This window comes from Lissotriton vulgaris, chromosome 1_1, assembly GCF_964263255.1.
Source record: "Lissotriton vulgaris chromosome 1_1, aLisVul1.2, whole genome shotgun sequence".
Classification (NCBI taxonomy): Eukaryota; Metazoa; Chordata; class Amphibia; order Caudata; family Salamandridae; genus Lissotriton; species Lissotriton vulgaris.
The window spans coordinates 1,154,032,338-1,154,045,109 of record NC_141685.1 but is presented as its reverse complement, the minus strand read 5'-3'; the positions used below and the strand labels follow the sequence as shown (position 1 = coordinate 1,154,045,109).

General features: G+C 44.8%; 1 protein-coding gene across 3 annotated transcripts in view; it reads left to right on the top strand.

The window, feature by feature from the left end:
• SPATS2 (spermatogenesis associated serine rich 2) overlaps window positions 1-12,772 on the top strand; it is a 433,271-nt gene that overhangs the window by 374,360 nt on the left and 46,139 nt on the right. For all 3 annotated transcript variants that reach the window (XM_086964068.1, XM_086964076.1, XM_086964057.1), the window contains one exon: window positions 316-524. In XM_086964068.1, the coding sequence (XP_086820194.1) occupies window positions 316-524 (209 nt within the window). The remainder of the gene's footprint in view (window positions 1-315; window positions 525-12,772) is intronic.

Sequence of the window (12,772 nt, the reverse complement as noted above, 5' to 3'; positions counted from 1 at the left end):
TTTCAGTACACCTCTGCCATCAGCCCCAGTGCATCTGCGGCACATGGATGGTCCTGGGCCTCGGATATAGTGAGGGCTGTGGCACTTACAGGGAGCTGGGGTGGTAGGATTGCCTAGAATACTCTCACTTCTAGCCTAGGACATCCACCAACCCAGCACAAGACTAAATAGCAATATAAAGCCATCCAAGAGTTAGGAAAATGCTGCGCAGATGCAGTTTTCAGTACAAAGCAATACTCCTGAGGGTCGTAAAAGTATTGATTTCTGGTTTCACCCTTTTTCTCTGCTTTGAGTCAGCTGCTGTTTCTTTTCCAGTGTCCCATCCAAAGAACAGCTACTCCAACAGATCTCGCTGCAGCTCCGTAACCTCTGCTACCAGTCCCAGTGAAGCATCTGCGCCGTCCACCCCCGACTGTTCCTCCACTCCTAGCCTCGCCTCCACCACAAGGAAAACGCTTACTTCCGGAGAAGGACCGGGAGCGGCCACTCATACCGGGGGGCGTCCCAGCCAACCGCCTCGTCAGGTAATGATCCACCTTCAGAAATTGTGCAAACAATGATCATTCACTTCACAAGTCTGTGCTACCAATATTTCTGTAGAAGGACCGAGCTTGGATACCTGCGCTGGAACCTGCCCCAGCTAATTTCTCCTTCAGCGCCTCATTCTTGTTGAGCACTAGGCATGTGTGATCATTTAACACCTAGGGGGCATTACATCATTTTATTGTACATGCAAACGCTGCAAATGTATTGTTAGTGCAAGTGCCTTTTGTATTTGGTAAAGGGCTCAAAGGTGTTTTTCAGAAGACAAACTAATGAGATGTAGAAGAGTCAGGAGAAGATCTGAAATAAATAGGTGTAAATGCAGAGAGAAGAAGGAATTGGATTAACATGAAAGTGCGGACAATTTGAAGTTCTCAATTTTTTTTGTGCATATTGAACTGTTTAATGGTTAGCTTGAACTAATGCACAAACATTTGTAACAATCCTCCTTTGGTTGTGGCTTAAGGCACAGCCCCTCCTCCAATCGAAACCTCACTCTGCTAGCCTCATATTTTATTACCAGATATAGAATATAGCACAGGGGACTCTAGCCTCAAAAGAGCACAGCATTAATGGCGCTTGGAAATATATTTGTTGTCGGTGAGAACTCCAGCTGAAGAGACATTGGCACTGCAGTCAGTGAAGACTGCCGCCGATCCTCTAATGTTGTAAATCTGGATTGGGTACACCTTTGGTAAGCTTTTGGTTTGCAGCATGTGTTGCAAGCTGATGGTGTTTTGGCGAAAGTACTCCTAAGGGCTTTGTGAATCTGGACTGGCCTGCCATTATCTGTTTTTATTCTGGATGGCTGTATGCAATTTTCCTCCAAATAGCTTGATATTCATGAAAGTTCACTGGAGGTACTCTGGTTTTAACATTCTGAGACAACCGTACTGGGTTCTTATGTTGAATTGGCAGACAAGGTGCACCCCTCCTGGGGAAAGGTGCTGCTGTCCATCTCAACCCAAGCTACAAAAGACTGACAGTTGTGGCAATATGATCTACAGTTACGCATCTCTTTGAAGGGATAGCCTACCATCTCCTCCATTTAAAGTCTGTTGTCATCCATAACTGGGGTTCTTTACCCTCTTGACTGGGACTTACATAAGGAATGTGTATTTCTCTCCTTCCACTGGACTCCCTGTGATTGTACTACATGATGATATCCATTGGGGCTGCCAGTGTACACTTCAGACATTGTATTCTGTATGTAGATTTTTCCTGCCTTCTTCCCCAAAAACACTTTTCTATATTGGGTGTGAGGCGTTTAGCCAACAACTCTGTTCATCTGGCCACAGGTCCTCTGCCAGAGTGAAAGCTACCTCTCCCTGCTCGAGGTCTGCATTCCTTTGGAGATGGTCTCTTGAATGGAGACATTTCATCGGAGCCTCTCTAAACTGACCTAGGCGGATGGGTTGATGGGATCATGGGACAGAAGCGCTGCATTATTTGAACAATGAAACACCGAAAGGGTTTGGCTAAAGCGCAGTAAGGCTGCGCCACTATAAGTATAAACAAAACAAAATGCCAATACTGCTAAAAGAGTCAACCTATTTTTTATATGCAACGATATTAAACTGTTGTCATATACAAAGGACAAACAAATGTCAGATTTAATCAATTTTAATTTTTTGGTTTTTTTGCAATAAAAAAGTATTATTTATATTTTATGACAAGGTTGTCAATATTCAAATGCACACAGGGAGGGAGCAGGAATTAAAATTCTTTTTTTCTGAATAGAATAAAGAACCTCAAAGAATTGTAGGTGCAGCAAGTGAATAGTGCCTGAGTATCAGTATTCAATCACACAACCTCCTCAATCATCCAGCATTCAGTGCAAACAATTAAAAAACAACCACACAAAAAAATCCTTTCACACTGTGTCAAACAAGCAAGTGAAATGAAATTCAGGGAAAGAAGAAAAGAAAGAAAGGACAAGAACCTTTTTAATACCCTCACCTAGAGTCAAGGAATCTATTATTAGTTTAAGGGGTGGGGTATTAATGGAATTATTTCAGCAATTTTTTGAAAAAGACATTTCAATCAAAATCACAGGCTATCAGCATTTTTTGACAATCTATAAAAATCACAAACAATACACTCGTTTGATTGGCCTGAACAACAAGAAAGGGTCGACGCGTTTCGAAGCCCCTTAATCACGGGGGATCTCCTCAGGACCTTGAGGAATTGAATCCTTCTCCTCTTCAAGACAAGACGGGGGAAATTTTTAAATCCAACGTCCCACGCATTACAGGTGGCAAAGTCCTACACAATGCTGTACCAGAAGGCTTAAAACGGAGGTCTGAGTGTCATATTCTTAACGAATGGCAGTCATTATATGTCGGATGTGAAATGGTACCGGGACCTTACTCGGACCGGGTCTCCTCTCCGCGGCGTCTTCCGATCAGCCGTCGCTTCGCCACCTGTAATGCGTGGGACGTTGGATTAAAAAATTTCCCCCGTCTTGTCTTGAAGAGGAGAAGGATTCAATTCCTCAAGGTCCTGAGGAGATCCCCCGTGATTAAGGGGCTTCGAAACGCGTCGACCCTTTCCTGTTGTTCAGGCCAATCAAACAAGTGTATTGTTTGTGATTTTTATAGATAGTCAAAAAATGCTGATGGCCTGTGATTTTGATTGAAATGTCTTTTTCAAAAAAATGCTGGAATAATTCCATTAATACCCCACCCCTTAAACTAATAATAGATTCCTTGACTCTAGGTGAGGGTATTAAAAAGACTCTTGTCCTTTCTTTCTTTTCTTCTTTTTCCTGAATTTCATTTCACTTGCTTGTTTGACACAGTGTGAAAGGATTTTTTTTGTGTGGTTGTTTTTTGATTGTTTGCACTGAATGCTGGATGATTGAGGAGGTTGTGTGATTGAATACTGATACTCAGGCACTATTCACTTGCTGCACCTACAATTCTTTGAGGTTCTTTATTCTATTCAGAAAAAAAGAATTGTAATTCCTGCTCCCTCCCTGTGTGCATTTGAATATTGACAATCTTGTCATAAAATATAAATAATACTTTTTTATTGCAAAAAAACCTAAAAATTAAAATTGATTAAATCTGACATTTGTTTGTCCTTTGTATATGACAGCATGATTTGAACAGCAGGTGATCCAGCTGCCCCCCCCCCCCCCCCCCCCCCCCCACCCTTGCTCCCCAGGATCGGAGTGTCCCCTAGAAGTTTACAATGTGAAGACTACCTGATTGGCCCGGCTTGGACTTCAGGGGAAGACTGGCACTAGGCTCTTCAGCCAGTACTTAGGTCAGCTTTTCCATTGCAAATGAGGAGGACTTGTGCTTCAGCCTAGGAGTAGTGGAAAGGGAAGAACAATAAGTGGGGGCTGCTGCTATATGACCACTCACTCTCCAGAATGTGCCTAAGTGTGCTATTCGTTTATTCCTGAAATCCATACGGCTCGAAGGATGATTTGGCAAGTAAAGCCTTGTGGGAAGAGACGAAACTGTAAATGGTATCTGATGACTAATGGGATGCCCCCACTAAGCTCATCCGATACTCCAGAAAGCAGTTCCTTCTGCAAAAGGTGCCAACCAGGGAAAATATTGCATCATGTCAGTCCATTATTTAGATTGGGTGATTAGAGTTATTGCCTCGAAGCAGCTCTAAAAAATTACCCCTTTAAACTGTCACCCTCAAAGACATCCTGTAAACCAGGGGTCTCCAAACCTGTCCTGGAGGGCCGGATCCATGCCTGATTTTTAGGATATCCCTATTGAGATACATGTAGTTATTTTAAAAATCTGGCATGGATCCGGCCCTCCAGGACCGGTTTGGAGACCCCTGCTGTAAACCACACAAATAAATTCTACTTCTGAGCAGATCTGATATATAGAGGTGTATATATATATATAGAGGTAGAATTTCAAGGGAATGAGACAAGAGACCTGCATTCCAGCTTTTGGTAATATTGACCCTCATGGTAATTAATGCCGTTTAGCATTTACCTAACATATAAAGATGGCCACAAAGCCCCAAAGCAACAGTTTCAAAAAGCCTTGAATGCTGAGGACACTTGATGTCAAAACAGTAAACATAAACTGAACAGTAGTATGCTGTACAGGAAAATATGGCAGACGTCCCTCTTCCGCTAGAGGATCTCATAGGAAAGAGAGAGACCCCTTATCCAAACCAGCTTTGATGTCCACATGTTCAAACCATAGCATATTGAATAATTATAATGTGAAAACCCAATAGGTCAAGAGTTTGTGCAACCTGTTGATCACAAACTGGTGGAATTGTGGCATGTATTGCACTTTAACAGAAGGCAGTCTCAACATACATAGTACAGATGGCAACAGTGGCACTACATATTGCTCCTGATGGAAATGCATAATCCAGATCAGTGAACAGTAACACTTCGACTATCTATGCTTGATCATTTACAGAATCCACTAAGGGCATGCTTCTTGCACCAACTACTGTCAGTTCAGAAGCAGCTGCAGTAGAATCTTCTGTGAATCTGGCACATGCTAGGGACACCAGTCAGCCTATCTGGTCCTTTTTAGGTTTCGTAGAACCATGCACATGCGTTGTTCTGCGAGAGATATAGTAAGGGGCATTCAAAAATGCTCCCAATGTCTGCAGGCGGATCTGGCACAGTGCATGTGCGCCGGGCGCGCGCGCACCATCTGTCCGCCTGCAGGCTTTGGGAGCTTTTTCGCGGCCGCTTTGATGTTCTCAGTGAGCCGCGGGCCAATGAGAACATCAAAGCGGCCACGAAAGTGATCACACCCACCCACACATTTTAATGTGTTTGAGATTCCTTGCAAGAAAGAGTTTGCGAGTTTTCTTTTCAAACCCACTTGAGTTTTGCCTTGTTAATTTATGCACTGTTTGGTCTCTTTTTCGTTGCACTTCAGATTTGGTGTTTTTCTTCATGTGAGCATGGCTTTGTGTCTTTTATGTGCATAATTTGGTTCCTATTTTGATTTGCACATGGTATGGTGCCTTCCTCCTTGTGCACCTGATATTGTGTCTTTCCTCATGTGTGCATATTTTAGTACCTGTTCTCATTTGTGCATGGTTTGTATCTCCCTTCTTAGTCCAGTGGTTTGGTATCTTTCTTCTTTTGCGCATAATTTTCATCTCTCTTTTTGCACACGTGTTTTGGTGTTTTCCTTGATTTGTGCATGGTTTGGTCGCTTTCTTCTTTTGTACATAGATTGTATATTTCTTCATGTATGCATGGGTTGTTGTCTTCCATCTTGTGTGCACAGTTTGGTCTTGTCTGCATTGTTTAAGGTTTGCAGTCTACCTTCTTAAAGCAGTTTCCTTCTTGCGTGCAGGTTTCAGGGTCTACCTTACTGTTCGCAGTGCTCAGCCTTGTGTCTGTCTCCTCAAGTTAATGTTTTCTTGGGTGCTGTGTTTGTGTCTCTCTATCTTTGTTCAGTATTTTGTCTGTCTTCCTCAGTGTTTGGTGTCTATCTTCATGTGTACATATTTCATTGTTTCTATCATTCTCTGTGTAGTGTTTGTCTACATTTGTGCATGGTTCGGAACCTTCCTCTGTGAGTGCAGGGTTAGCACCTTCCTTACGTTGTGCGGTGCCAGGTACTTTTATGCACGCGCTTTGGTCTGTGTTCTTGTTTACAGAGCTTGCATGTATCCTGACCTCTGGAATTGGGGGTGTATCAGACTCCAGTCAGTGCCTTGGAATGGCTGATTCATGGAGCAGGAGGTGATTGGACGATGTGGGCCCTGTGCTTGACAGGCTCGCGCACTGACAAGAACGGGTTCAAAGGTTAAAATTCCTTCAGTGCTCTGCACCTCAGGGTCATGTGAACGACCCCTGCCGGTAGAGACGGGACAGATGCCTCCTTCCAAGGTCTCTAGCAACAAGTCCGGACTAGTCTTGTTGAAGACGGACTCTGCACTGAAGAACTCCGGCACATGAATAGTCAGTCCCTCCAAACCATGTCGGAAAGCGCGCGCATGGAAATTATTTCTATTCTGGGCAATGCAAGATTATTACCACTTCGCTAAAAATATTTTTCTCCACTACCATATTAAAATATAATAGCATTTCATGCAATATTTCCTTGTTACCATTACAAACAGTGCAACATAGTTTACAGCCTATTGCACATGTTTACATAAACAACAGGTAGGTACGTTTCATGAAAATAAAATTGGTGTCTTGCATGCTGCTTCCCGCACGAACATATTCTCCCATCAGCCCCCACCCCCCCCCGCTCCACTGCATACATGTGTCTTGGGCACACAGAAGCCCTTGGTAATTTGTGTTTGTAACAGACTTTTACCACATAGAGGGACAAAATATGCGCTGGCACTCGTCAGTGCCATATCACTCTCTCTTCCGTTGTGTGTGCCAGCCCGAGCCGAGACAGCTTCCCGGGCTGGCGACCATCTGATTGCAGCCGCACCAGAGTACTTCAAAGGTCGTGAAAGACCATGCAGTTGTTAACAAGGCTTCTCAGTGTTGTGAGCCTTTTTTTGAGCCCCTGCATTTCCGTTCTGAGGGGAGCGGGGAGCCGCGTTTGAGTCTCGGCCCCTGGGGCCAACATTTTCGGGGCTCTTGTCAGGAGCAGTTACACCTACTTAATGCTTATGGAAATTCCATTTACAAATTTTATATAGCGCGAACTTCACCAGAAGGTAGCTTTGGCAACTATTTTATTAAGGCATTGTGTGCACTCTGGTGCTTAATTTAAACCGGTGACTAACGGAATGCAGGGATGTTTAAAAGCATTTCAAATGCTGCAGCAGCATGTTTCCTTCGAGATTTCAGGCCAAAAGATTTATGTGCATACAGAGCCACTTTAAAGTATGTTTTGGATGGAAATTTTTAACATGTATTTCACATAAAAACGCGCGCGTCGCACGGCAAGAAAAAAAAGCATTTAGGACTTCCTGCAGCCAAATGCTGAAGTATGATAATCGGGTCTCGGTTATTAATACAGTAGCCCTCTCCACCAAAATCAACTACAAATGTCACTCGAGAACCCCTAATGAGCAACAGGATGCTGCCAGCGCCTTCAATCAACCTTCGCTTTCCTTAAAGTTCTTTCCCCTTTATCCTTTAGTAAGTCCACTTATTTTTAAATCTGAACTATGCAATGCTTAATTTGTGTAAATTCAATGGAAGGCTGCCTGCCCAGAGGAAGTTGTAAAAGTCACATACTTCACTATTGGTCGCTTCGCTCTGCCCCCTGCGTCACCCCGCCCTCCCAAGATGAAAGGAAGCGGGCATTTGTTTAGAGCTTGTAAATTCAGAACCAATTGGCCTGCGTCCCTGAATATGAAAGGGGCTCGATAAGATCTGCTTGTATGCCTTTGTCTGGAGTGTGCTGCTTTTTAACACCTCAATACAGTTCAGGGAGCCTCTTCTACTGCAAGCTGTCCGGTGGCTCAGATCAAACCCGGGATAGCTAGATCACAGGGATTTTAAAACAAAACAACAACAAAAACTCCCCAATCCACTTAGAAGGGCTCTCAAAGGCTCAATGGCCAGGCCTGGTGAGATGCCACCCTAATTACAGCAGATAAAGTGCAAGGGCAGCAGATGCCATCTTTAGTAGTCAGATAACTGCATACCTTGTTTTCTTTTTTTACATGTAATAAATGTGCACGTGAATGCAAGCAGCAGCTTTCTCTGAATATTCTAATTAACAGCACTCTCATGCCTCTGAGAGGTGGATGTGCATATACATGATACACAAATCTACAAAGGCATTTTGGAGCACATACAATAGGACTCCAGTAATTCTCTTTTACATACTATCACATGCTCACTCTATCTATCTATCTATCTATCTATCTATCTATCTATCTATCTATCTATCTATCTATCGCACTCACTCTATCGCACTCACTCTATCGCCCTCACTCTATCGCCCTCACTCTATCTATCGCCTTCACTCTATCTATCGCCTTCACTCTATCTATCTATCGCATTCACTGTATCGCACTCTCTATCTATCGCCCTCACTCTATCTATCGCCCTCTATCTATCTATCTCTCGCCCTCACTCTATCTATCGCCTTCACTCTATCGATCTATGGCCCTCGCTCTATCTGTCGCCCTCACTCCTCTATCGATCTATCTTTGCTCACTCTATCTATCGCCCTCTATCTATCGCCCTCTATCTATCGCCCTCTATCTATCGCCCTCTATCTATCGCCCTCTATCTATCGCCCACACTCTATCGCCCACACTCTATCGCCCACACTCTATCGCCCACACTCTATCGCCCTCACTCTATCTGTCTATCTATCTATTGCCCTCACTCTGTCTATCTATCTATCGCCCTCACTCTATCTATCGCCCTCACTATCTATCTCCGTCACTCTATCTAACGCCCTTACTTTATCTATCTATCGCTCTCACTCTATCCATCGCCCTCTATCTATCTATCTCCCTCACTCTATCTATCGCCCACACTCTATCGCCCTCACTCTATCTGTCTATCTATCTATCGCCCTCACTCTATCTATCTATCGCCCTCACTCTATCGATCGCCCTCTATCTATCTATCTATCTCCCTCACTCTGTCTATCCCCCTCACTCTATCTCTCGCCCTCACTCTATCTATCGCCCTCACTCTATCTATCGCCCTCACTCTATCTATCGCCCTCTATCTATCGCCCTCTATCTATCGCCCTTTATCTATGGCCCTCACTCTATCTGTCACCCTCACTCCTCTATCTATCTTTTGCCCTCACTCTATCTATCTATCTATCGCCCTCACGCTATCTATCGCCCTCACGCTATCTATCGCCCTCACTCTATCTATCTATAGCCCTCTATCTATCGCCATCTATCTATAGCCCTCTATCTATCGCCCTCTATCTATCGCCCTTTATCTATCGCCCTCTATCTATATCTATCCATTGCCCTCTATCTATTGCCCTCACTCTATCGCCCTCACTCTATCTGTCTATCTATCTGTCGCCCTCACTCTATCTATCGCCATCACTCTATCGCCACCACTCTATCTATTGCCCTCACTTTATCTATCGTCCGCACTCTATCTAGCGCACTCACTCTATTGCCCTCACTATATCTATCTATCTCCGTCACTCTGTCTGTCTATCGCCCTCACTCTGTCTGTCTATCGCCCTCACTCTGTCTGTCTATCGCCCTCACTCTATCTGTCTATCGCCCTCACTCTATCTGTCTATCGCCCTCACTCTATCTATCGCCCTCACTCTATCTATCTATCTATCGCCCTCACTCTATCTACTTATCTATCGCCCTCACTCTATCTAGCTATCTATCGCCCTCACTCTATCTACTTATCTATCGCCCTCACTCTATTTAGCTATCTATCGCCCTCTATCTATTTATCTATCTATCGCCCTCACTCTATTGCCCTCACTCTATCTGTCTATCTATCTATTGCCCTCACTCTATCTATCTATTACCCTCACTCTATCGCCCTCACTCTATCTATCTATCTCCCTCACTCTATCTATCGCCCTCACGCTATCTATCGCCCTCACTCTATCTATCTATAGCCCTCTATCTATAGCCCTCTATCTATCGCCCTCTATCTATCGCCCTCTATCTATCGCCCTCTATCTATATCTATCCATTGCCCTCTATCTATTGCCCTCACTCTATTGCCCTCACTCTATCTATCTATAGCCCTCTATCGCCATCTATCTGTAGCCCTCTATCTATCGCCCTCTATCTGTCGCCCTTTATCTATTGCCCTCACTCTATCGATCTATCGCCCTCACTCTATCTATCGCCCTCACGCTATCTATCGCCCTCACTCTATCTATCTATAGCCCTCTATCTATAGCCCTCTATCTATCGCCCTCTATCTATCGCCCTCTATCTATCGCCCTCTATCTATATCTATCCATTGCCCTCTATCTATTGCCCTCACTCTATTGCCCTCACTCTATCTATCTATAGCCCTCTATCTATCGCCATCTATCTGTAGCCCTCTATCTATCGCCCTCTATCTGTCGCCCTTTATCTATTGCCCTCACTCTATCGATCTATCGCCCTCACTCTATCTATCGCCCTCACGCTATCTATCGCCCTCACTCTATCTATCTATAGCCCTCTATCTATAGCCCTCTATCTATCGCCCTCTATCTATCGCCCTCTATCTATATCTATCCATTGCCCTCTATCTATTGCCCTCACTCTATTGCCCTCACTCTATCTATCTATAGCCCTCTATCTATCGCCATCTATCTATAGCCCTCTATCTATCGCCATCTATCTATAGCCCTCTATCTATCGCCATCTATCTATAGCCCTCTATCTATCGCCCTCTATCTGTCGCCCTTTATCTATTGCCCTCACTCTATCGATCTATCGCCCTCACTCTATCTATCGCCCTCACGCTATCTATCGCCCTCACTCTATCTATCTATAGCCCTCTATCTATAGCCCTCTATCTATCGCCCTCTATCTATCGCCCTCTATCTATCGCCCTCTATCTATATCTATCCATTGCCCTCTATCTATTGCCCTCACTCTATTGCCCTCACTCTATCTATCTATAGCCCTCTATCTATCGCCATCTATCTGTAGCCCTCTATCTATCGCCCTCTATCTGTCGCCCTTTATCTATTGCCCTCACTCTATCTGTCTATCTATCTATTGCCCTCACTCTATCTATCTATCGCCCTCACTCTATCTATCGCCCTCACTATCTTTCTCCATCACTCTGTCTATCTATCGCCCTCACTCTATCTATCGCCCTCACTCTATCTATCGGCCTCACTCTATCTTTAATCGCCCTCACTCTATCGCCCTCACTCTATGTATCGCCCTCACTCCTCTATCTATTTATCTATCGCCCTCACTCTATCTATCGCCCTCACTCTATCTATCTATCTATAGCCCTCTATCTATCGCCATCTATCTATAGCCCTCTATCGATCGCCCTCTATCTATATCTATCTATTGCCCTCTATCGCCCTCACTCTATCTTTCTATCTATCTATCGCCCTCACTCTATCTATCGCCCTCACTCTATCTATCGCCCTCACTCTATCTATCGCCCTCACTCTATCGCCCTCACTCTATCGCCCTCACTCTATCGCCCTCACTCTATCGCCCTCACTCTATCTATCGCCCTCACTCTATCTATCGCCCTCACTCTATCTATCGCCCTCACTCTATCTATCGCCCTCACTCTATGTATCGCCCTCACTCTATGTATCGCCCTCACTCCTCTATCTATCGCCCTCACTCCTCTATCTATCGCCCTCACTCCTCTATCTATCGCCCTCACTCTATCTATCGCCCTCACTCTGTCTATCTAACGCCCTCACTCTGTCTATCTAACGCCCTCACTCTGTCTATCTAACGCCCTCACTCTATCTAACGCCCTCACTCTGTCTATCTAACGCCCTCACTCTGTCTATCTAACGCCCTCACTCTGTCTATCTAACGCCCTCACTCTGTCTATCTAACGCCCTCACTCTGTCTATCTAACGCCCTCACTCTGTCTATCTAACGCCCTCACTCTGTCTATCTAACGCCCTCACTCTGTCTATCTAACGCCCTCACTCTGTCTATCTAACGCCCTCACTCGGTCTATCTAACGCCCTCACTCGGTCTATCTAACGCCCTCACTCGGTCTATCTAACGCCCTCACTCGGTCTATCTAACGCCCTCACTCTGTCGCCCTCACTCCTCTATCTATCTTTTGCCCTCACTTTATCTATCTATCTATCTATAACCCTCTATCTATCGCCCTCTATCTATCTATCGCCCTCTATCTATCTATCGCCCTCTATCTATCTATCGCCCTCTATCTATCGCCCTCTATCTATTGCCCTCTATCGCCCTCTATCGATATATCGCCCTCTATCTATCGCCCTCACTCCTCTATCTATCTATTGCCCTCACTCTATCTATCTATAGCCCTCACTCTATCTATCGCCTTCACTCTGTCTATCTATCGATCTATGGCCGTCACTCTTTCTATCGCCCTCTATCTATCTATTGCCCTCACTCTATCACCCTCACTCTATCTATCTTTCTCCCTCACTCTATCGCCCTCACTCTATCGCCCTCACTCTATCGCCCTCACTCTATCGCCCTCACTCTATCGCCCTCACTCTATCGCCCTCACTCTATCGCCCTCACTCTATCGCCCTCACTCTATCGCCCTCACTCTATCTATTGCCCTCACTCTATCTATTGCCCTCACTCTATCTATTGCCCTCACTCTATCTATTGCCCTCACTCTATCTATTGCCCTCACTCTATC